The sequence below is a fragment of the Pleurodeles waltl genome, chromosome 2_1 (assembly GCF_031143425.1).
Source record: "Pleurodeles waltl isolate 20211129_DDA chromosome 2_1, aPleWal1.hap1.20221129, whole genome shotgun sequence".
NCBI classification, from domain to species: domain Eukaryota; kingdom Metazoa; phylum Chordata; class Amphibia; order Caudata; family Salamandridae; genus Pleurodeles; species Pleurodeles waltl.
In genome coordinates, this window is record NC_090438.1 from 458,599,050 (window position 1) to 458,625,432 (window position 26,383).

General features: G+C 44.1%; 1 protein-coding gene across 2 annotated transcripts in view; it reads left to right on the forward strand.

Moving 5' to 3' along the window:
* The window catches only part of ARL13A (ARF like GTPase 13A), a 253,452-nt gene that overhangs the window by 150,961 nt on the left and 76,108 nt on the right, over positions 1 to 26,383 (forward strand). For both annotated transcript variants that reach the window (XM_069213306.1, XM_069213316.1), the window contains exons 5-7: positions 5,284 to 5,389; positions 15,728 to 15,933; positions 17,785 to 17,905. In XM_069213306.1, the coding sequence (XP_069069407.1) occupies positions 5,284 to 5,389; positions 15,728 to 15,933; positions 17,785 to 17,905 (433 nt within the window). The remainder of the gene's footprint in view (positions 1 to 5,283; positions 5,390 to 15,727; positions 15,934 to 17,784; positions 17,906 to 26,383) is intronic.

Here is a 26,383-nt window from a genome sequence, read left to right on the forward strand (position 1 = left end):
GACGTGGAGGAAAAATATAACACCTGCACCTAATGGATTTCACAAGCAGCCAGCCATGGAATGTGCCAGCTTTAATGCCCTCTCCATGGCACACGCCACGACCTACCCTGGAGGACCCCCTTTCATGAGACCCCGCTTTAGCTTATATAAACCAGTGAGGAATCTGAGCTCGGCCAATTAATTCATCTTGAAAACTATGACTTTTAAAGGTGAAAAATGGGGAAGGCGTACATTATGCGCATCTACATTATGAAACGCTATCCCTCGACATCTTGGAAAATATATGATCTTTCTTTCATGAAGTTAAAAACAATCGTATTTTAAGAAGCCTATCAATTAGATTAGATGGTTTATTTAATAATTCGTTTTACATGTTAAAGTTAAAAACAGTTCTGCTGGAAAAGGTTTGAGTTTCTCTCTTGCTCGCTTTTAGTTCAAAGAGAACGCTTTTTAAGAGCCCCACAAGATAACATTAAGGGCCAGATGTATCAAAGGGTTTTACCCATTCTGTGTCTATGGGAAAATGTGTCCTTACATATGACCCTAAGTGTCAATTGGAATACACTCAAATTACCTGCTATTTAATCAATTTAAATATTTCAGCTATTACTTGTTTTTCTCACTAAGTTGTCTTATGTGTCTCACGTGTCCTGTGTATGATGATAGTACTAGTTAGCCAAACTCTCCTGGCCCATTTGTAAAAACAACACCCAAAAGAACCAGATGTCCTCTTGCTTGCCATTGGGATGAGATGATTAGTCCACAGGGGAGCAGAAAGACTAGTGAGATTTTAAGGGAGAGGGTGGGGGTTGATGTTAGACTGAATAAGACCCACACCATTATTTTATTAAAAATATATGCTGCTGCAATACAGTGTGATTTCTGCCATCCATGTGGGTTAAACCAGGGTTAATTAGCCTATGTGCACACAAAGAGGGCAGAAAGGCTGTTTACCTATTTGTATGGGGGTAGGGGCATGGCCAGGCCCTTGCTGAGCAGCCCCCACCTCTATAATTACAGAAAAAAAAGTAGTTGCAGTGTCTAGTGGGATTTTTGCCCCCCTGGGAGGACAGATGAGGTCATTGTCCCATCTGCCCCCAGGGAGACAGAAAGAATGTTTACTCATTTTTTAGGGGATGGGGACATGGTCCCACTCCTACAATTTAAAAAAAGTAATCCCTGGTATATGGGATAATTGTCCCATCTGACTCTCAGAAGGAGGGGCAGAAATACTGTTTCCCTTTGTTGTGGGGGGTGGGGGCATGGCCATAACTGTGCTGGGCAGCCCACACCTTTACAATTAAAAAATAACTGATCCCTGGTGTCTAGTGGGGTTTCTGCTCCCTGGAGGGGCAGATGGTGGTAATTGACCCCAACTGCTCCCACGGGGCAGAAAGATTGTGTCCCTATTTTTATGGGGTGGGGCATGGCAGTGCCAATGCTGGGCAGCCTCCACTTCTACAAATAAAAAAGCAAAAGTATGACCTGCTATCTAGTGGGCTTCCTCACCCCTACCCCCAAGGGGACAGATGGGATCATTGCTACTATCTGCCCCTCCGGAGGGGCAGAAATACTTTTATTTCTTTTTTTAGGGGTGGGGGCATGGGCTTGCCCATGCTGGGCGGCCACCACTCCTACAATGAAAAAAGTAATCCCTGCTGTCTAGTGGGATTTCTGCCAGCCTCCCCCGGGAGCAGATGGTGGTATTCACCTCATCTATGTCATGGGGGGGGTGGGGGGGAGCAGAAAGACTGGAAAATATACATTTTTAAGGAGGAGCTCACGCCCTTGCCCATGAGGCCCCTATTCCCTCCCTGGTGTCTAGTGGGTGGATTCCTGCTTGGGGATTGCCCTTCTGTGTCAGTCCCCAAACAGGAATCCACTAGTGAAATGACCATTGGAAAGGGGATATTCTCCCCTTTCCAATGATACCTCCCTCATCTGAATGGGTGCTCAAGGGGCTAAGGTAGGCCCCTGAGCACCCATGCAGTGAAAGTGAAATGAGACAATTGGTTCATTTCACTTTAATTTTCATTGAAATGATGTCAGCGCGCTATGTGCGCTGATCGTCATTTTAATGACAAAACTGAAATAGCCTTGGGAGCTGGGGAAGCTCTTCCATATCTCTGAGGCAATTTTCAGTTGGAAGAAATCTCCCTGGTGCTCTCACCAGAGGGATTTCCCACTTGTGTGCGAAGGACACACGAGAGCAGTGACTGAGGACGGCTCCAAGCTATTCTCAGCACGTACTGGTTAAAGTATGTTCTATTTCTATGTTTTATAAATTAACACCTTCGCAGCCAAGCACGTAACAGTTACGTCCTTGGCTGCGGTGCTGAGTAGCCAAGGAAGTAACTGTTACATCGCCTCGGAGCCCCCAGGGCAGGGATGGAAGGGGAATCACGGTCCCGGTGAGGTTATCCCACACATAAATGTGGCAAAAATTAGATTTTTCTGCTAAATTTGAGGTTTGCTGAGGATTCTGGGTAAAAAAATACTGTGGGATCCACGCAAGTCACACCTCCCTGGACTCCCCCAGGAGTCTAGTTTTCAGAAATGTCTGGGTTTGGTAGGTTTCCCTGCATGGCTGCTGAGCCCAGGACCAAAAACGCAGGTAGTTTTGTATTTGATAATTTTGATGTGTCCAGATAGTGTTTTGGGGCATTTCCTTGCACGGGCACTAGACCTACCAACACAAGTAAGGTACCATTTTTATCGAGAGACTTGAGGGGACACTGGGTGGAAGAAAATCTGTGTCTCCTCTCAGATTCCAGAACTTTCTGTCACCAAAATGTGATGAAAAAGTGTTTTTGGGCCACATTTTGAGGTTTGCAAAGGATTCTGGGTAACAGAACCTGGTGAGAGCCCTACAAGTCACCCCATCCTGGATTCCCCTAGGTGTCTAGTTTTCAAATGCAAAGGTTTGGTAGGTTTCCTTACGTGATAGCTGAGCTAGATGCCAAAATCCACAGCTAGGCACTTTCCAAAAAACAGCTCTGTTTTCTTTGGGAAAATGTGATGTGCCCACTTTGTGTTTTGGGGCATTTCCTGTCTCGGGCCCTAGGCCTACCTACGCAGCTGGGGTACCATTTTTATTGGGAGACATGGGGGAATGCTGGGTGGAAGGAAATTTGTGGCTCCTCTCAGATTCCAGAAATTTCTGTCACCAAAATGTGAGGAAAAAGTGTTTTTGTGGCCAAAGTTTGAGGTTTGCAAAGGATTCTGGGTACCAGAACCTGGTGAGAGTCCCACAAGTCACCCCATTCTTAATTCCCCTAGGTGTCTAGTTTTCAAAAATGCACAGGTTTGGTAGGTTTCCCTTGGTGCCGGCTGAGCTAGTGGCCAAAATCTACAGCTAGGGACTTTGCAAAAAACACGTCCAATTTCAATGTAAAAATGTGATGTGTCCATGTAGCGTTTCCTGTCGCGAGCATTAGGCCTACCCACGCAAGTGAGGTACCATTGTTATCGGGAGACTTGGGGGAACACAGAATAGCAAAACAATTGTTACTGCTCCTTGTCTTTCTCTACATTTTTCCTTCTAAATGTAAGACAGTGTGTAAAAAAGACATCTGTTTGAGAAATGCCCTGTAATTCACATGCTAGTATGGGCACCCTAGAATTTAGAGATGTGCAAATAACCACTGCTTCTCCACACCTTATCTTGTGACCATTTTGGAAATGCAAAGGTTTTTTTGATACCTATTTTTCACTCTTTATATTTCATCAAATGAATTGCTGTATACCCGGTATAGAATGAAAATCCATTGCAAGCTGCAGCTCATTTATGGGCTCTGGGTACCTAGGGTCCTTGATGAACCTACAAGCCCTATATATCCCCACAACCAGAAGAGTCCAGCAGATGTAACTGTTTATTGCTTTCAGAAATCTGACATCACAGGAAAAAGTTACAGAGTAAAATGTGGAGAAAAATTGCTGTTTTTTTACCTCAATTTCAATATGTTTTTATTTCAGTTGTTATTTTCTGTACGAAAACCTTGTAGGATCTACACACATTACTCCTTGCTGAATTCAGAGTCTACTTTGTAGAAATGTTTAACTTTCTGGGATCCAGCATTGGTTTCATCATACCCATTTCTGTCACTAACTGGAAGGTGGCTGAAAGTACAAAACATAGTTAAAATGGTGTATGTCCCAGTAAAATGCCAAAATTGTGTTGAAAAATTGGGTTTTCTCATTCAAGTCTGCCTGTTCCTGAAAGCTGGGAAGATGGTGATTTTAGCACCGCAAATCCTTTGTTGATGCAATTTTCAGGTTAAAAAAACCCACAAGCCTTCTGCAGCCCTTTTTTCCCATTTGTTTGAAGACAACAAAATCTTTGCTGTATTTTGGCTAATTTCTTGGTCTCCTTCAGGTGAACCCACAAACTCTGGGTACCTCTAGAATCCCTAGGATGTTGGAAAAAAGGACGCAAATTTGGCGTGGGTAGCTTATGTGGACAAAAAGTTATGATAGCCTAAGAGTGAACTCCCCCAAACAGGCAAAAAAAGGCTAGGCACCTGAGGGGGAAAAGGCCTGGCAGCGAAGGGGTTAAAGTATGATTTTTATTGTTTTGTGTTATGGACTATTTACCTGTTTTGTTACTTCTAATAGATTTACACGTTCTCTTACATTATGCCTGTTAACCACTTGCCAGAAATACCAGGGACCAAGCTCAGGTTTAGAGTACTGAAACCTTTACTGAAACTAACAAGAACAGTGACATTATATCTTCTGGTGGGTGTACTGTCATCCACCCCCAATTAACAATCCACTTTCTCATAATTGGTCTCTATCTTTGGTGGATCAAGGCGAAAAATGATGAAATGAGTAATCAGCGGTTAAAGTTAATTCATACATAAAATGCATCAACTCTGGTTTTCTCAGTAAAACACATTTTCCCTGAGCAAATTAGATATAAAAATATGTCAGGCTATGAGTAGAGGGAGACTCTAATCAAAGCATGCTGTTAGAAGTGGTTAACTATGAGCACACATGACTAACAGTGTAGCATACGGGCGAAATAATTTAAGCAGCATGCCCATGTCTTCAGCACGGGTTTTCACTCCAAAGCAACAAGAAACATAGTTATATAATCATCCATATAGGAATACTGACCAAAGGCTTTGAAAGAGTGTCAATCACAGAGATGTGTTCTGCAGCCAGAATGGGTTTGTTGCTCTCCCACACTTAGGTGTGAGTGAGAATAAAATGCGTTTGTACAGTATGAATATTGAATTTGCACACCTGATGGTCGCCTTTACTTGTGTTTCTCCATTCTAGACTTGCAAACAAACAAGACAAGTCAAGCACTCTGCTCCCATCCGAGCTTATTGAGGCGCTATCTCTGGAGAAGCTAGTGAATGAGAACAAGTCTTTGTGCCGTATTGTAAGTATGGAGCTACCCTCCTAATTTCTATAGGATCAAACTAATATGTAGAAGGGTGACCTTCACAGTTGTCTGCAGGTGGTGATATTCGCATGGCTCATTGCTAGATGAAAGAGAGAAACATGCTCCTCTGTATGATTGTCCTGTCTAGCTCATTGCTTAAGCAGCAACCAGAAGAACAATTGGATGTGCCCTTCACACACAAGTGAGGCACAGGCAGGGGATAAACGTTAATCTTAAATGATGTATCCTGAGCCAGACGAAGAGGCCGTTACCCCCAGTAAAAGTTGTTTAGTTGCTATCAACCTCTCAAGTTCTGCTGCTCCTTTTTATGCTGTCGTACCAATCATCTTGAGGTAGAAGTCTCCACTCCAGTGTCTCACTGATCCATTGTAGTTGTTTTTTTCCTCCAGGCACAGAAATATGGACTTAGTATCTGGAAGTGTATTTTTATTTGGATCTTCTGGTTTTTCTCAATCCTTACACAGAACCAGTGAGCCACAAACCTGGGATCATGAGTCAGTGATAACTTATCGGCAATCCTCTCCATGTATTGGCAGGCAATACACAAAACGCTCCGCGTAGTAATGGAATTCTCAGACATAAGCACCTGTTCCCTAGGTATACTTAAACACCAAGCGAATAGCAGTCAGGGGATGCTTCACGAGCCTCGCACTACTTCTAGCTAAATGCGCTATCACCCACCACTGGCGACCACACTAGCCCCTAATTTGGAAGCCTGGCTCAATGCAATACAGCGATGGGGTAAGGCAGAGGGTGAAGCCCTATGCTTTGAAGAGGTCTGCGCATCTGTAGATGCCCCATCATCCCGGCATGGGATGCCCTCCTCGACCACTTCCTTCAACTCACCCAGGACGATGACCTACCCCTGTGACCCCAGAGATGAAGCCCTCCCTTAGGCCAGACATCCCACCCTCCCCCCTGCACAGCCTTATCTTGGTGTGGCCCCATTGGGAGACTAACCTTCCCCTAATCTTGCCACTGCCACATAGGGCACATCCCACCCACACTCTAGTACTAGCTGCAACCTTCACTGAACAGCACCCTGGCCTCCACATAATTCATCTCCCAACATGTTATCCCTTAAGACACATAGGGGGTCATTATGATCCCCGGCGGTCCAGCCCACCATGCCGGCGGCGGGTGAAAAGACCACCACCGGCATGACGGGGTGAACTGCCATATAAAGAACACATGGAGGGCCGCCATAGGCGGCCTGACGGTGGAGGGAATCATTATCCGACAGGGAAGCGCTGCTGCCCCTCGGATAATGATCCCTACGCCACCAGCCTTTCCCTGGCTGGTTCCCCCACCAGGGAAAGGCTGGTGGAAGGAGTGCTCTGGGGCCCCCCTGGGGGCCCCTGCACTGCCCATGCTCTATGCATGGGCAGTGCAGTGGCCCCTGTGCAGTGCCCTATCGTGCAGGTCACTTCTAGATTTACGGGCAGTGATCTGCGTGACAAGTGCAGCTGCACCCGCTGCACAGAGGCAATGGCCCGGCCATGCATTCTGCTGAGGCGGCGGGCAGAAACAATGTTTCCGCCCGCCGGCCCAGCAGGCGAGGTCCCGGGGGGCTGGTGGTCAGTTTAATGACCGCCAGCATGAACACGGCAGTTAACATCGCCGTGTTCGTAATAAGGGCCATAGTCTGTTTCCACCATCACTGAACTGTCATATGGTCAAACAACACTCCCCTGATCATCGGTCACACATTGGCATGTCCCTCCCATACCTCCTGATTAGCCGTGGCCTATCCTTTAGGGCTGAGGGGCCACACCTCCTCGCCTTTTGTCCCCCAAGAAGAGTGTCTGTCAGGCTGAGCAAAGGTCAGCCTGACAGTCTCTCTTCATTTTCAGGTCAGGCAGCCAGGAGCTAGACATGTGCTATTTGGGCAGGCTCCTGGCTGCCTGAGCTGAACTTTGCTGGACTGCGGAGGTCACTGCTCTGGTGGACATTACGTCCTCGGCACAGCAAAGGTCCTCAAGTCCCTCCCACTCAGTGACAAGGGGTAGTGTCACACATTGCCTCGAACCTGGGGGCTTCAGCTTTAAGTTCTGCATTGCCTAGGGCCAAATTTCAATCAGTGGCACATTGACACAGAGTGGGGTGGGGTCAGCAGTCTCACTGACCCTATCTCACTCTGTGATGAGGTTGAGACTGTTGCCTTCCCTCATTGGCTGACCTAAGGTCAGTGCCAATGAGGGAAGGCAGCAGTCGCAATCCTCCTGGGACCTTCGAGGCTTAGGACTGCTGCCTTCCCTCATGTCCTCATAAGATCAACCAATGAGGGAGGGCAGCAGTCCCAACCCTCCTTGGACCTCTGAGGCTGAGATGCAGGTAAGTGTGTGTGTTTTTTTTAATGAATGTTGGTGGGTGCGTGCATGCATGTATGTTTGATAATGAGTGTTGTGAATGGATGAGTGTGTGAGCGTGGGTGTATGAATGAATAAGTGTAGGTGAGTGTGTATATGTAGTTGTGTGTCATGTCAGTCCCCTCCCACCTAAAAAAAAAGCTCCTGATCCCCCATAAGCAGCAGCAGCTCTAAGAGCAAGAATACGGACACTATGTAAATTGCAATCAGTCATTGTGTCTCTGATTGTTTTATTGAAAATTCAATAAAATTACTTGTCGAAAAAAACGTATTGGCAATCTGAAAGCTCCCTGCTCTCAGGCTAACACACCACAAAAAACTAGGAACATCTACAAAAAAAGAAAACTTTTTTTTAACTTGTCTTTATTAGCATTTTCCACCGAAAATAGAAGACAAAACAACAACACAAATGAACATTGCAGCATTATCTAGTACAAAGTCATATGCATTATCACTTTTTTGGTGAGACGTCTCAAGTGATCCCCACTGGGTGAGGATCCATCACCCCTTTATGACAATAATAGACATTGAACAAATCCCAGCAGGCTTAGCTCGGACTGGTCAGCAAGCCCTATCTCACATCCACATTACCAGACCCCTTCCCAAAATGCTAACACTGCACTCTTCGGACATAGCTCTTACTGCTAAGGAGTCTCTAGCATGACTCGGGGGGATTGTGGGGGACCATCAGTTGACTCATCCTCCTCACCCAGGTGCTCCACCATTTCTCCCCAAAGTTCCAGGTCCCGTTCCGTGTTCACGTCTGTTCGCACTCACTCTTCTGCCACAGATCACTCATTCAAATCTGACAATCATTTGTGCTGTGGCGGGGCGTGAAGGCTATCCAAAGTATCGTTATGTGCCTCTGGGCTCGCACCAGCCCTAGGATTGCAAACAGATAGGCCATTTTTCTGCCCTTTTTCGGGAGCTGTAAGTGCACAAGCAGACAATGTGGGACTGTCTTATACAGGTTGTAGCCCATGACCCTTCTGAGAGTCCTCAGTACCTCAGTACACCTCCAATTGTGGACAACTCTATGTCATATGAAGAAAATGGGCTGGGGATAAATGACATCTAGAGCAGGTATTTGCACGACCATGAAAGATCCTATGCAACCTCTGCGGTGTAAGATATGCCCGGTGCAGATATTGAAACTGTTAGTTTAAAGCATGAATAACTAGCGATGTCCTTCACCTGTGATGGGCCCTGTTCCATTTGGCATTTGTGAGAGGGTCACTCAGACCTGCTGGCCAGGCTGGACCGGGCACATACCTATGCATCGATCAGCATTTAGTGCAACATATAACTGGGAAATGAGACTCCTGTTCATTCCCGGATTCAGTATGACACCAAGTGTGTGAGACTCCCCCGGTTCATCGGGGAAGGTTGACCAAATCTACAGCCCATACTGGACAGCTTAGCGTATTTTAGATAATGTCCCAGCCCCACTTAGGACAAGGGGGTTACCTCCACTATGGTGATGAAGGTGCAGTTCAAATAGAGGTCAACTGCCATATGGCAGCCCTCCTCCAGTCACTGAGTCAAATCTATCAAGGATTGTATTTGTCGGAAAGGCTTCAACCACCAAAGAGAGAGAAGCCAAGCGTACAATGCCCTCCACAAAACCTCCTCATCACCTGCTCCCAGACCACATCCACCTGTCACACAATGCATGGGCTGTCTCCAGGGATGCAAGTGCTGCACATCAATAGCTTGGGGAGGTTGCTGTCTTCCACCACGCCGGCCAACAGGTGCTTCCATCAGTTGGTGCCCTCAGCACAACACACAGCGGCATATTGAAGGTGTCCTGCCAGAAAATTGAGTTGCAGATCCAGGAGCCCCAGTCCACCCTCATGTGGGTACAATATTAAGATGTCCAATTTGACCCTACTTCTGTTGCCAGACCATACCAGAGACACCAGCAAACTGTTAAGTTCCATGAACACAGCCATTGGCAAGTTGCAGGAAGAATTCTGCATGACATAGAGCCAGCAGGATAATAGCACGATTTTACTTAGGGCCAACCTACCCATCACAGAGAACAGGAGTGTGTTCCAGAATTGAACGATGACCATAGATCATCAATCGCCCGTCCCAAATTCAGGTTATATTGGGGACCCGTGCTGTGAGCAATCTGCATGCCCAAGTACATGAATTTCTCTGTCTCCCAAGGCAGACACATCTCCAAAAACTCTGTCCTTGACCGTCCCACCAGTCCCACCAACAGGAAAAGTATCATTTAAACTCTATTGATGCATAAGCTGGATGCCCTACGAAAGTCTTCCAACACCGCCGGCAATGCCGGAATCAAATTGAAAGCCTCACAAGTACAAAAGAGTGTAATCGGCATACAACACCACTTTAGGCACCACAATCCTGACACGTACCCCCCATTCGACTATGTCATGCCTTAGGTATGCAGCCATGGTCTTTATTGCCAGGGCAAAGAGGAGTGGGGAGATGTGACATCCCTGTCTTTTATCCTTCCCCACACAAAAGGCCTTAGCCACTATCCTGCCCATCCGCATCCAAGCCTTAGGTTTGGTATACGGGAGGTGCACCAGAACAGGTACTCTCATCCCAGAATGTTGAAGGCTTTTTCAATGTCCAGCACCACGTGTGCCACTTTCAAGCCTATCTGCTGAGTTCAGTCCATCACGAGGGACTGTCTTCAAAGATTCATATGTGTGCCTCTCCCCAGCATGAACCATCAATGATCTTCTTCCACCAGGCCCAATTCTACCTACCGCAGTCTCATGGCCAGTACCTTAGACAGGATCTTTGTGTCCTCATTCAGCACTGATAGTGGTCAATACGATCCTGGGTCACTTGGGTCTTTATCTGCCTCAGGGAGCATCACAATAAGAGCCTTGCGCATAGGTGATGGTGATAGGGCCCGGCATCTAGACTCCTGGAGTGTCTTTGGTAGTTTGGGAACCAGTAAGATGGAATAAGCCTTGTAATATTCCACTAGCAGACCACTGGGAGCTAGGCTCTTACCATGGGCCATATCTCTTATGGCTGGACAGAAATTCTCTTCTCAAGGGTTCCCTTCTAGGTGCTCCCTCTGCTCCTCCATAAGCCAGGGTAACTCCACCTTGCCTAGGAAAGACCCCAACTTTTGTCTCACATCAATCTATGGCACTCCATACACCCCCGCCAGGTGGTTTTGCAATACTGCGTTAATGTCCAACTGTCTAACCACCTTTGTTTCGTCAGCGTTAGACAATGATAAGATCAGTGAGGGGGGTCTTTCCCATATAAGGAGCCATGCCATCTCCCAGACTTGTCCCCCCCCCGGTGCAGTTGCTGTCGGTATTCCCTTCAGTATAATGTTCTAACCTGTCCCACATATTTGCCATGTTTCGCTGAGCGGCTAACAGTGTACCGCCAACTATGCCCTGCCTTCCCATCTACTGCTGCAGTCTGGTAAGTACCCCCTCTACCTGCATTAGATTCTTTTCCACACTCCTCAGAGCGACACACACCCGAGATATGCTGTCATCCCACACAACCAATTTCAGGGCATCCCACTCTGTACCCTTCAGTGGGGTAGAATTTTAGTTGGGATCAAAATACGCCTGCAGGACCAATGGGATCTCCTCTTTGTAGATGGGATCTCCCCGTGCCGCTGGGTGGATTCGCCACAATGGGATCCTGGGGTGGTGCCTCCCCACCCCATATTCTAGCAATAATGGTGCATGGTCTGACAGCAATAGCATCAAGTACTGGGTCCCTAGTACATTGGCTGGTGCAGTCTACTGACACAAAAATCTTTCTAAACGGCTGTATGTAACATGGGTAGGGGTCAAACAGTCGAACTCTACCACACCAGGGAGATGTTCCTGCCAGATATCCTTGCAGTTCAACTAAACCATCAACTCCCTATGCCCCACTGTCATACATGGTTTGGTCCCCATGCATACAGGGTGTCTATTTATCTGCCCATCGAGCACACAATTGAAATCTCCCTCAAAGGCAATGGGCATCCCAACAGATGGAATTAGCTCCTCCTCTGGCACGTTAAAAAAGTCCCATCATCTACATTCGGGACATACATTTTTAGGAAGCACATCTCCACACCACCCAGCATCCCATGTACCAGGATATACTTGCCCTCAATATCTGCCAGGAACCCAAAAGGGTGGAACGAAACTTGTGGAGCCATCCACATCAAATCTTCCCTGGCATAACTGCAGTAAGTTGATGAGAATAATTTGCCCCTATATTTTTTCAGTAATTTCTGTGCCTCCCTGTCTGTCAAGTACATTTCTTGGAGCATCACTATGTGCACCCCCATCCTTCTCTAATAGGTATTTACTCTATAGTGCTTAACAAAGGCATTCAAGCCGCACACATTGCATGTGATCACGCGCACATGTCCCACTATCACTTTGTGCAGTCCCCCCCCACTCATTAGTCCATACTGGACGCCCATCACCCCTAGTTTGGATCACCACAGACTTCCCACCTCACCAGCCCACCATTGTGTGGGGCATTGTGTATCAATATGCTGCATAAACAAAACAATACCAACTTCGTCATTCTCCTCTTCCCATCCCAGATAAACTTTTGCAAACTCAAACCATGTCTCCCCAGCCATATTTGAGCCCCCCCACCCATAACTCACTAACTCATGTGTGTATTATCATAACAGAAAGTGACAAAACCCTTCCTCAACTAAACACTATGAGGGGCGAGTCATGCCACCATGCCAGTCCAAAATGAACAGCCCAAGGGACCGACACTGAACAGTCTCCCCACTATGCATAACTACTCACACCTACATCAGTCAACCACTCCAGTACTTATCTAAGTACCCACCCCCAACCCTTCACACAGCGTTCAATCTACACACCAACGAAGGAAAAAGGAGACCCCAAGTAACAAAGAAAAGAAGATGAAAACAAGAATAGGCAAAAAGAAAACGGACGGGCAGCGGCATAGAGATCCACCAACGCCCTTTACAGTATGCCTCTATATTGTTGGCTACGCAAGTTGATATTACATGCAGCAGCACAATGAGGTCCCAGAGGCTTACTACAGGAGAAGCTTCTTGGTCCCTGCCAGGGCCCAGTGGCTTCCAATGGCCAGGCAGTCAACACAGAAGCAGCCCTGGGTACATTTCTGAGGTATCCAGAGCCTTGCCAGGCCCCAACAGCAGAGTTCCAGGGCAGCATCTCCACTCAGCCCTGGGAATTACTGGTCAGACAAGTCTGTTGTTTCCTCCACCACTTCTGAGCCACTGTCTGAAGATGTCGCACTGGGACCAACTTCATCAATGCTCTTGTTTCCTCCTTCACCAGGCAGGTTTGCTCCATGTCCAGTGTGCCATCAGGTCTGACCACTACTTGGGTGCTGGACCGTGACTCTCATTTGGCTGCCATGTCATTTTCCTGTCATTCCTCTCAGACGAGAGCAGAGCAACCAGCAGGAGGCCTCTCCATTACCAGGCATCTCCCCGATTGTCTAGCCAATCCCACACTTCCTCAGACATCACAAAAAATGAAACCATCCCTCATAGAGGATGTTAGAAATGCGGTCTCTAGTTGGCAGTCGGTTTGAACCTTGTCCTAGTAGGAACCCTCACTCTACTAAGGATAAGGGAGATACCCGCTCAGATAAACCCTGCTCACCCCTTTAGTAGCTTGGCACGAGCAGCCAGGCTTATCTCAGAAGCAATGTGTAAAGCATTTGCACATAACACATAGTAATAGATGAAAAAACTACAAAAGGACACCACACCAGTTTTAGAAAAATAGCCAATATTTATCTATATAAAACAAGACCAAATACGATAAAAATCCACCATATAGTAATAAATATGTGAATTCCGCTAGACTTACTAAAAAATACAGTTCCTTGAAGTCAATAGCTCCACCTGGGGCACAAAACCATCAGTTCAGGCCAGCCACAGCATCGCAGGCCAGCTATGGTGTCGCAAGCAGTACCTTTGGAATTGCAGAGCGTTGTGATCCTCGCGGTGAGCTACGGAGAACTGGTGTTGCTGTGACGGTTCCGTAGTCAGTGCTAGGGTCATTGGGCGCGTTGCGTTGTGGATCGAACTCCGGGCTGATGAAGTCAGGAGCGCTGGGATCGATGGCGTCGGTGCTGCGGTGCGAAGCGAGATGAAATGCTGTGCAGTGCCCACAGGTCATGGTGTAGGTAGCGGCTTTGGTGAGACCAGGGCTGCGGTGTGAACCTGGGTGGGGCAGTGCGACGTGCGGTGTCACCAGTTCACGGTGCAGGCAGCGTCGTCGTCATTGCTGAAGTGCTGTCATCAGTAGACCCCCACCAGCGGTGCGGGACTGGATGGTGCTTTGTGACCCTCACAAGTGGTGTCCACAGGCCATGGTGCAGGCAGGATGCCTGGTGACAACACTGGAGTCGATGATGCTGACGTCGGTGGACCGGGGATACGGTGCGGGGTGGGACAGTGCTTTATGCACCTCATAAGCGGTGTCCACAGGCCACGGTGCAGGCAGCGGTGCCGGTGTCAGCAGGAGCAGCAGCGTCAGGGATGCCCAGGCTGTGGTGTGAGCAGGCGATGCAGGAGTGAGGAGCCCACAGGTCACGGTGTGAGCAGCAGCCCAGTGAAGTTGTCCGATGACGGCATTGGTGAGACCAGGGCCACGGTGCGAAGCGGAGCAGTGTGGCTCTGTGCAGCGTCGGCAGGTCATGGATCTTACAGGTAAAATAAATCTGCCAAACAGGTGTAAGCCAATCATACCACGTTTTAGGGGAGAGAGCATGTGCACTTTAGCACTGATTAGCAGTGGTAAAGTGCCCAGAGTCCTAAAGCCAACAGAAAGAGGGTCAGAGAAATGGAAGGAGAAAGGCAAAAGGTTTGGAGATAACCCTACAGAAAGGGCCTTTTCCAGCAACTATCTTACCCTTTATCTCACTCCTGAAGGTTCTTTTTCAATCATGCCTTCTTTTCTGCCATTGTTTTAGTGTCTTTCTCTTCCTTTACCCTTTTTGTGCCTTTCTCTCGCCTGTTTTCAGTCAAACTGTAATGATTAAAAATAAGTTCTGGTTCCCAAAAATGAGTGCTGATGAGTCCCACCGTGACCACCAACTCACATTAAGCACTGAGAACGAAGTTGTTGAAAGGTTATTTTTCTGGCTAAAAGAATAATAGTTAACAGCACAGAAAGCATTACTTAGCCTACTTCTGGGCATAAACAGGAACACCGATACAACAAGTAATACAGTTATTAGACATTGCTGTAATATCCTTTCTGTCTGACAGCTAGCCGAAATGCTTAATTTAGGCTCAAAAAGAAAATAATTCATTCTATTTTTTTGTTAATGAATAAAGGGTAGTTCCTGACAATCTGACTGACAGCTGAGAGAGAGTCTGGACTAGTTATGGTCTGGCTTGACAATGCAGCTGTCGCCCAGTAATTATGAGTATGACCAGGAGAGGGGCTTTGGCTCTACCCACATTTTAGGAGCCATGGTCTGGCTTGGCAGCGCAACTGTTACCCGACATTTATGTGAGAATCACCTGGAAAGGGGCTTTGGCTCCACCCACTTGGTGGAAGCCAAAAGAACATGTTTGATTGGACATAAGTTGTGTGCTTCCACAAAAAAGTGCTTGCTTTCTACACAGCTGTGATCATTTTGTTTATTTATCCAGCTGCCTGAGCTTGAGCTTTTAGGGGCACATGCATGCCACTGGAATGTAATTAAAGTTTCTTAGATAACTAGATAATTTATAGCGTTTCACCCTGGCAGTGGCACAGATAGGAAGAGGGAGTCATTAACGTACATTGATTTTTAGGTCTGGCTTGACAGTGCATCCATAATGCAGAACTATTGCCATGGTTTGTTTTGCATTTGAGAGTATTACTATTATGCACAAAGTTTTCCAGTTTTTGATTTAGTAATGGCATTCTTAATGGTCATAAATTTCTAGAGACAGTCCGTTTCTCTTTTATAGGAGCCTTGTGCAGCTGCCACTGATTACTGTAACAACTATGACTGGGTTGTCCTGAAGGCTGTCCGATGGCTCCTGTTCACCATTGCCATTAACTACACCACCCTGAACCTGCGTGTGCAGCATGACGCCGGAGGACAGCAGGCGCTTCCGGAGCATGAACACCGCAAGAAGAAAGAACTCCCGCGTAGCAGGGTACGAGCAGAAAAGTGAGTAGCTGCTCCAATAGCTTAGAGATAGGCAATCAGACATGAGGAATCATGGCTTAACTTTAAGTTTTGGAAGCTGCGAACTCGGGATCTAATCCTGGCTTGTCACTTGATTGAAAATCGCCTAATTGTGGCGCATCATTTACTTTGCATGTGCTTTAACTAGTGAAATGTAATTTGAATTTATAAATACAAACTTGATGCTCACCAACTCCACCAGACCCATTATTTGGCAGAGCTTGTTAAATATATACCACATATGCATAAATTATGGAGTATAGTAAACACACTTGCTGGTGCTAATCAGGTTGCAAAAATATATGTGGTGATATTACCACAGCGAGGGATATTCAGGGAAACAATAGCTACAAAATGAATTAATAAAATCTGTATAATGGTTTTTGGTAGTTTTGGGAGAAAGTTGATATGATATATGTTGTTTTAGAGTGAAGGTAGAACACGTGAAGATGAAAAACATATTTGTCTTAGGTAAAGCACTCGGAATGCACCATGGCCTGACTTGTCGGTGTTGTAATTTTTTATCCTCCTTCTTAGTCAGTCGGGACCTGTGGATCAGTTCCCATCATTCTATGGATTTAAACTATCCAGTCTCCACTCCCATGGCTAGCGAAGCATCTCAAACTTCACTGGAGCCTGACTTATCTGTGCTCTACCACATACTGCACCGCTCAGCAAAACACACCGACTATTCGACAAGTTTAAACTACCCACTCATAAGGCTAGCAACACACCACATAATGTACTGCCACCGACTGCTTCACTCTGTACTGGGTCATACCCCTCCGAGGGATGTCAGTCAGGGCCCCCGGATCAGTTCCTTTTATCATTCAAACATAACATAGCAAATGGCTGCTCCGTAGCCTAGCAAAGCACCCCACATTATATTACAGCATAGGTGGTCCATGACCTCCAAAATCACTTACTTAAATAATCTGGGGGGTTAGCATGATTTGGCTAGAGTATGTCTTCTCCCATAGGAGCACTTCTTCCACATATTTCCTAATGGCACCCAGGATCCCAGCTCTTAGAGATGACGATACAGCTCCTGCTTATGTTCACATGCACTGCCAACATAACATGGTTGAAGCAAGACTGTGCTGAAATTGTTAACATGAGAAAAACGAACTCTATGACCTGCATATTTTTATACCTTAAAGGTCTGCAACTGAAGAACAACCTTTGTTGCACACTCACTGCAGCGTCCATATTCTCTAAAGCTGCAGCCTAATCAACATCATACCCAAGGTAGGATAGAACAACATACTTCATTAGTCCTATTAGTAATACTAGTATCATCACCAACCAAGCTTCCTGGAACTTTCCGGGGAGCTTTAAAATCACGGGATGACCTCCGAGACTACATCATGAAGAACTGATGTACTGGTAATCTTTCACCAGGATGCAGGGATGTAACAAATCATTTAAATGTCATTGGTTTTGATGTACAGAGCCAGCTCACTATGACTAGGTATGGATCACATGCCAGTTATCCCCCACACTAATATGAACCGGACTGATACAGGCCAAACTGTGTAGACAGTCTTGAGTTGGAGAGGTTGTACTGGCTAAGTTAGCTAAGGATGGAGTTAAAAGCTACATCTGGTAAGAAAATAACTAAATTTCGGAAATTCTCAGAGTGGCAAACATCATGAGGTAAGCTGGGTCTCACTGCTCTAGAAAAATAATGTAGTATAATGTTGGTTCATTAATAAATCAACGGCATGAAAATCTATTAACACACACATTAAAGAGAACAGGTTTTAATATGGTAGAACATCCTCATTGACTTGGAAAAATATGCAGTGTTATCTTTTTTTGATTCTTCCTCAGCAAAGAAATTGTGGTCAGTCGCAATAAGCCCAATGAAGGACGATCCCAACTTGTGGAATATAAAACACTGAGAAGTGTTCAGATGAGGCCCTTGCAACCGATCCACAACATTCTCTCCCAGGTAACTTACTGAGTATAATCTAGGTGACAAAAAAGTTGTGTTCTCATGTAAATAACTCTGGAATCCCATACACCTATTTACTACAAACCAACTCCTTTTAAGATTAAGTTATGTGGTGCCAGAGTTGTTTTGTCACTATGGTGTAATGATCTGTAGACATACAGTGCAACTAAATGTAATATGTGACAGGTGCATCAAGACAAAAAGATATCAAAGCAATGCCGCACGGACCGAGGTCTTTCAGGGTCCCTTCAATGTGATTCGTCTTTCCTTTGTTCAGGTTGAGTTTGCCATATCACGGTGGACCTTCTGGAGCTGCTGCAGGTATTTTGCAAGGGCTCTGTTGAAAACAGTATTGGAATAGTCTAGTTGGGAAACAATCTCCTTTTATTTCACAATCACAAAGTAAAGAAGTCCTTCATGAAACAATAAACTGCGTCATCCTGGAGCGACTGAGGATTGTTATGCCCTTCCTGATTATTATGGCTAGATTAAAAAAAAAGTTATTTTCTTGGCACTTCCCATTCTTTTGCAATTAAATGGTAAGTAGTTTGAGATTAAGGTTTATAAAACATGCTAATCACTGGAAACAAGTCTTAAACATAGTGACCATGATTAACATAGGTAACCGTGTTATGTTTGCTACAGCTTTCTTTTTAACTGCTTGAATGGATTGTAGAATTCTCAAAGAGGTTGGGCGACCTATGAGTACTGATAATGAGTTATATTTCTGGGCACACTTGCATAATGCTTCACTTATGGTAGTTAATGGATAGGCGGATTAGAGTTTTGCTTCTAAATTCCAGTCATGTCGTGCACTGTTGTCAGCCATGACTCTGCCTTTCCCAGTGTAAAACGCTCTGCCACATGCCCTTGATGGGGTATGAAGAGGGAGTCTTTGGAGGTCCATGTTTTAGCATCACAAGAGACCTACTTGGCATTAAGTCACTCCTTGCCGCTTCCCTACTCGGGGATGCACCAGATATTAGGTTTCTGTCAGATGTAGTTGCAGGTGTCGTTTTTAAAGTGGTAGACAGCTCTCACGGTCTCCTTTAGGCCAATGTGAAACAAACTGTTATGGCTTCATGTATACTATGATGTCATATGGTTCTTTGGGGAAGCGAGATGGAGTGGAATGCGATGATGAGAGGATTCCGAGAGAGACGGTTGGAGAAGTCGGAGGAGAAGAAGGAGAGATGAAGTGCGACGGACTTTTCCCGGTGGATGTCGATATGATTATTGAAGTTGCTTTGATGTAATAAAGATATCTGAAATACATCTTGGCATTTGGCGACAAGGTGTTCGACATCCACATTTGAATCCACGCTGAGCAGAACTGAGCAGGCTGCCAGTAGAAGGAAGAATTGCTGTTGATTTTCCATCAACCGGCGGAGACACGGCGGACACCGGTGTGGGCGTCGTGATCTTTCAAAGAAGAGCGGTTATTTTTTTTCTTCCATGGCTGCCTAACGCAAGAAGACGGGAACAGGCAGAAAGTCGGGGGACACTGGCGCGAACGCCGAAATTTTTGTTGTTGTTTTTTTTCCCCAGCAGCGCCACTCACCTCAGTCACTGGGTTTCCTTGGGGCGGCCGGCAGCAGGATTCCTGGTTCCAGGAACACTTCTTTCTCCGGGAGGCTCCTGTTCACGCTGGAGTTGACGCTGTGCTGACGCTGCACGCTGTGTGTGGAGCACTTAACTGGGAGTGTGCTCACCGGATTTTGCTCGCAGGAAGTAGGAAATAAGGAAGGAAACCCTACTAAGATATCTAGATATCTAGAGTGCTAACTTTACGTGGATGAACTATAGCAACTAGAGTGCTGACTTTTACTAGAACTTTAGGACATTATAAGGACATGAGACAATGTATGATAACTATAGTTAATTAATATTTTCTTTATTGGTTTCATTCATTTCAGTACGCAGTTTATTATGTCTCATCATTCTCCCCTCAGTATGTCCCAACCTCCACAATTTTTATCAGAACGTGGTGAACCAATTTTGCCATGGAAGAAATGGATAAACTTATTTGACTCATATTTGATTGGTATTGGTGGTGAAAAGTTCTCACCAGCAAGGAAACAAGGAATTTTACTGCACAATTTGGGAATTGAGGGACGTAATATTTATGATAGTCTTGACCTTATAAGCATTGGCACTGCTGAAGGTGAACCGAGAGACATTTATGAGATGTCTCTCATGATGCTTAAGAAGCATTTTGACGGTCGCATCAATGTTGTTATGGAAAGGCACAAATTTTTCATGAGATCTCAGGCAAAAGATGAGAGGGTTACTAATTATATTGCAGCACTTAAAACGTTAGCTCAGACATGTGATTTTGCAGATGTAACTGAATCTCTTATACGGGACCAATTGGTACGTTGTACGAACAATCCCAGAGTTCAGGAAAAGTTATTGGCTAAAAATCCTACGTTAAAGGAAGCAATTATAATTGCAGAAAGCATTGAACATGCTATTCTTTGGGTCAAGGAGATAAAGGATGTGAACACAGGTTCTCATATGGTCTCGGGATACACAGCTATGTCAGCTGCAATCTCAACTTTTGATGATGAGTGTGGGAATGAGTTAGTACATAGAGTTTCGGAGAAAATGAGGGTCAGCAATGATGTACAGAAAGACTCTAAGATCAGATGTTTTAAGTGTGGGAATGCTGGTCACTTGGCAAACAATCCTAAGTGTTTTGCAAGAAATGTTAATTGTAGGAAATGTGGGAAGAAAGGACACTTTGCGAAAGTTTGCAGAAGTTCTAAGATAAATTTGGTGGGAGAATCTTCTGCTGATCAACAAATTGTATTGTGTATTAATAATACGTGTGCTGGAGATTTGCAATCTGATGGGTGTTCAGAGGATAAACTAGTCATGCCGCAGTGTGATGTTAATATTGGGGAGAAAACTGTTGCAGTGCTTGCTGATTCGGGATCCCCGTTTACATTGATTGGTGATAAAAATTGGGAAAGAATTTTTGGTGATGATAATATCAAATTGATTCCACCTGATATTTCTCCGGTTGGTTATGGGGGGCAAAAAATTGATTTGTTTGGCTACTCCATAATGTCAATTAAATTTAAAGGAAGAGAGACTGTGGGTAAAATATATGTAGCAAAACGTGGCAATAATCTTTTGGGGTGGCGTCATCAGAGAGATTTGGGAATAATTTTAAATCCAAACGCCCCTGACCAAGTTCTTTCTGTTACCAGTATGAGTGATGATGCAAGATTTGCCAGTGAGTTTCCTGAAGTTTTCAGTGACAAATTAGGTTTACTAAGGAATTTTAAACATAAGATTATTTTGAAAGCAGGTGCGAAACCAATTGTGTACAAAGTTAGGAAAGTTCCTCATTTGATGTTACAACCATTGCAAGAGGAACTTAATAGACTGTTGGAATTAAAGGTCATAGAGGAAATTGAAGCATCTGAATGGTTGGCCCCCATAGTTTTGGTCCCCAAGGACAATGGAAAAAAAATAAGGTTATGTGTTGACCTCAGGGGCCTTAATCAGTCTATATGGGTAGACCGTCAACCTTTACCAAATATTAGGGAGACGTTGACCATGCTGACTAATGCCAAAGTATTCAGTGTTATGGACTTATCAGCAGCATATCATCAAGTCATGCTTCATGAGGAGTCAAGACACCTTACCTCTTTTGTTACTCCTTTGGGTGCGTTCAGATTTCTCAGGATGCCGTTTGGGCTAGCCTCAGCTGCGGCTTGTTTCCAGAGGGTTATGAGAGAAGTACTTAAAGGTTTCGATTCAATCTTGTTTTTTCAAGATGATATTTTGGTGTATGGTGAAGACACAGCAAAACATGATGAGGTTCTAAGATCTGTATTAGAGAGACTAAAAAATAATGGGTTGACGTTGAAGAGGGAAAAGTGCATATTTAGAGTAAATTCTGTCTCATTTCTTGGACACACTATTTCTGGGGATGGCATAAAACCCAAATTGGAATTGGCCAGATCAATTCTGGTTGCGCCAACACCTACTGATAAGGATCAAGTAAGATCGTTCCTTGGGCTTGCTGAATACTACTCGAAGTTTGTTAGAAACTTTGCAAGTGTAATTCAACCTTTAAGAGTAATTTTAAAGAAAGGAGTGCGTTTTGAGTGGTCTTCAGAGTGTGATGAAGCATTTAAATCAGTGAAAAATGACATTGGTAAAATGCCCACTTTAGGTCACTTTGATGTCAAACGCAAGACCATTTTGTCTACGGATGCTAGTTTGAAGGGTTTGGGTGCTGTACTTTCTCAATTAGTTGATGGTGAGGAGAGAGTGGTAGCATTTGCTTCCCGTTCACTTAAAGGAGCAGAAGAACGATATTCAGTAATTGAGCGTGAAGCATTGGCTTGTACTTGGGCAATAACCCATTTCAAGTTCTATTTGTGGGGTTTACCTTTTACTCTCAGAAGTGACCATAGACCTTTGGTACAATTGTTTGCATGTAGAAATAATGAGAACACCACACCTAGGATTAAACGTTGGGTTGAAAGTTTGTGGGATTTTAATTTTTCATTGGAATATTATCCGGGGAAGAAGAATATTCCTGCGGATTTCCTTTCTAGATTGTCGGTTTTGGATCCAGGCATGATTGAGCATCCTCCTATTTTGTGGGTTAAAGAAACTGCTTTTGGTGTAGGAGAATGGAGTGAAGAATGTGATAAAGATATTGTCCGCAGTTCAGTTATGAATTTTGTGGTGCATGGGTGGCCGTGTTTGAAGGAATGTTTAATTGATGTTGGAGCGTTCTGGTGTGTTAAAGATGAACTTAGTATAATAGAAGGTAACCTGTATAGAGGAGATAGATTAGTTCCACCTGCGGGATTGTATAAAAAATTGATCAACTTGGCTCATGATGGACATTTGGGTAGAAATCTTACCAAATCTAGCATTAGGGAACGTTATTGGTGGCCGGGATTGGACAAACAAGTTGAAGCTGTGGTAAAGGAGTGTTTCCAATGTGCCAGTAATGACAAATCTAAAATAGTGCGAACTGCTCCTTTGTCTCCGATATCTGTTCCAGATGTGCCATGGGTCAAGTTAGGTTTAGACTTGGTTGGACCTTTTGAGCTATTACCTCCTGGTGAGAAATTTGTAATTGTTCTTGTTGATTACACTTCCAAATGGGTTACTGCTAGTTGTGTGAGTTCCATCACCACAAGAAATGTGATTGAGTTTTTAACTGATGTATTTGCATGTGAAGGTATCCCCAAGGTGGTTATTACGGATAATGGTGTACAATTCACTTCTTTGGAAATGAGGAATTTTCTTAATAATTTGGCAATTTCCCATCATCGAACTGCGTTATATGCTCCACAAGCAAATGGTTTAGTGGAAAAGATGAATCAGTTAGTGAGAGCGAGTGCTCAGGTGGCCCTTGAACATAGGATAAGTTTGAAAGTGGTTCTGAGAGAGAAGTTATGGGCTCATAGGAATGCACCTAATGTTATCACAGGAATGTCTCCTTTTCGAATTTTGAAGGGTAGATTGGCGGGTTCCAAATTGAATCCTTCTTGGTTGCATTCTGGATTACAAAATCTGAAAGAGTCACTTATTTCTAAATCTGTTCGTGCCAGAGTAATTGAGAATCAAAATAGGTACAAGAAAAGGTTTGATGAGAGGAAGTGTGTAAAACAGAGGGATTGGTCTAAAGGGGATTTGGTGTTTATAAAAAAACCAGTATGGTGTAATAAAGGTGTTTCCAAATTTATAGGGCCTAAGAAAATTGTTGAAATAAGGAAAAATGTTGTGGTACTTGAGGATGGTGAAGTTTGGAGTATGTCTCGCTTAGCCAAGTGTTCTAATGGGAAGGAATTGAGTAACACAGTACCTGATTCAGAGATGAGTGAGAAGCTAAGAAGGAGTGTGAGGAACAGAATTTTTCCAAAGCACCTATCAGACTTTGTGAAGTAAATTTTGAAAGTCATATTTTGTTGTGTATATAATTAGAATTAATTAATTGTTTTTGTTTGGGTTATGTTTTGTTCCCTTAATTGATACAATGTTGAATTAATCGTCTTAAACATTCCGATATGTATTTAGATTGTATTATAGTTTTATGCAATATTATTTTGTTATATTTTGTGAATTGTAAGGGGGAAGATGTGTTATGGCTTCATGTATACTATGATGTCATATGGTTCTTTGGGGAAGCGAGATGGAGTGGAATGCGATGATGAGAGGATTCCGAGAGAGACGGTTGGAGAAGTCGGAGGAGAAGAAGGAGAGGTGAAGTGCGACGGACTTTTCCCGGTGGATGTCGATATGATTATTGAAGTTGCTTTGATGTAATAAAGATATCTGAAATACATCTTGGCACAAACATTTTGAATCCTTAAGCACTGGAGAAGGAAAAAGAGGCAGGATGAGCAAGCCAACTCTTTCCATTCATGTTGATAGCACAGTGCAAGCATGTGTGATGTTCTCAACTGCAATGGTGAGATGCAGGATTTTACTATACTTGGGTACTCACCTGCCAACACAAACTGCGTGGATTTTGAACTTGCAGCAGAAATGCTAATGTCATCATTGCATGTGTCAGTTCACTATGGTCTATCCTTGATGCCCAGGAGGGGCTAATGAGGGCCACTGATGTTATCAGCGAGTGATAGGAGAAAAGCAGCAGAAGGACGCCTCTTCTTCGAAGGGTTTATCAAACATTTGATGTAGTATAGCGGATCATTGCAGACCATTTCATATGAGTGTCCAGGGCACTAGGAATCCTATGGAGGCGGTCCCACCAAAGAAAGACACTCAGAGTGACTGCTGACTGCATGCAGATGATACTGTGGCCAGTATCACCATTAACTAGCCCGAGGACAATGTTGAGATGTTAAGGATATCATTGAATACTTCTGTATCTGTACCCAGCTACAGTCAATCCAGTGTGTGAAAGAAAAAGTAAGTAATGGACTACTGCAATTCTAAAATATGTTCATGATGTAAAAACATGACAAAATAGCGATATCACAACCAAGAGAGACATAACTTCCCCTCCTTACACAGTTGAGCATCACATGTTAGCCCCCTCCCCAAATTTCCCCAACATTTATGCATTGTTCCACATAGGAAATCGAGGTAATGTACAAGTGGCAGAACCCAAAACTTAGATAGTGGTGTTAACAGGTGTGTGGCTTTCTCATGAGAAAGTCCTTGGAAAAGATTCAACATTGAGGAGCACAGATGCTGAGAAAGCTCTATTGCAAATTCTCACTTCAGCATACAAGGCATGGAAGCCAGACCTGTGGACATCAGAAGTGAAGGAACCTAAGCATCTTGGTTTAACATGGACATGCTTAATGCCTGCAGATTAAATAACACTCCATTAGTTATTTACAATCTATTTTAATCATAGGTTGAATGACCCCACAGTTGCACCAAACATTCACACCATTATTGACACTGGTACATAACTACCATTACTTTTCACCATCATCAGGAAGTATGATTTTTCTCTTGAAAAGATAACAAGCAAAACAAATATGACAAACAACAAAGTCAATAAATTAAACAAAGTTATCCTAAAGGTCTGGGGAAGGGCTGGCCAACAGTAATCAGAATCCAGTGTCTACATTGTTGACAGCAGGCTTTAGTCTGTGGAAATGATAAAATTATAAACAAAAGTAAGTGTAGGGAATTGGGTTACTGGTTGAGGGGGGTGAAACCCTACTCAACCAGTAACCACAATTCTTGTCAGGGTGAAACACAAGCAGACATCCAGATTGACCTGTGTTTAACCGTGAGGTAGCTTGACATAAAAGCAGTCATGTTTAACTTCGAGGTAATGTGTATATTACATTATCCACGGATAACTACCTTGTCTTCAGAAGACTACTCAAGAGTTGGCTCTTTCCTTCATAATCACCATATTCAAACAGCAATGGACTGCATAAGCCTGCGTTGATAAATATTTTAAATCTGATCGTGTGTATATTCTAGATATGTACAGTTCTTAAGGAAATATGTATTGCAACTATGTCATAACAATAAATTAGACAAATATTCTTTAAACCTGTTTAACAAATGTATATTTACTCACAGTTAAATAGGTATTTTATATGTATGTATATATATGTGTATATGTGTGTGTATGCATGTGTGTATGTATGTGTGTGTATACATATATAAGTGTATGTTATTCTATGCTTAAAATGTTCATAGGTCATTACATAGCTCCTAGATAAGTTGTTATATTAGATACTTATGAATCCCTGCTCTCGTTTTATATCACACTGATCAAATGTTTTATTATCATAAGCATTTCACTATTCAAAAATTGAGGAAGGATAAATAAATGTTAGAAAAGTACACTTATTAATTAACTTCAAATATTACAAATCTTGAAAGTTTGTGTTTATACAATACTACTTTTCTTCTCATATTATACCCATTATTATATTCTTTGAACATATAATCCCTTACTATGTGTTTACATATCTATTTATTACTCAAGTCCTACTGTAC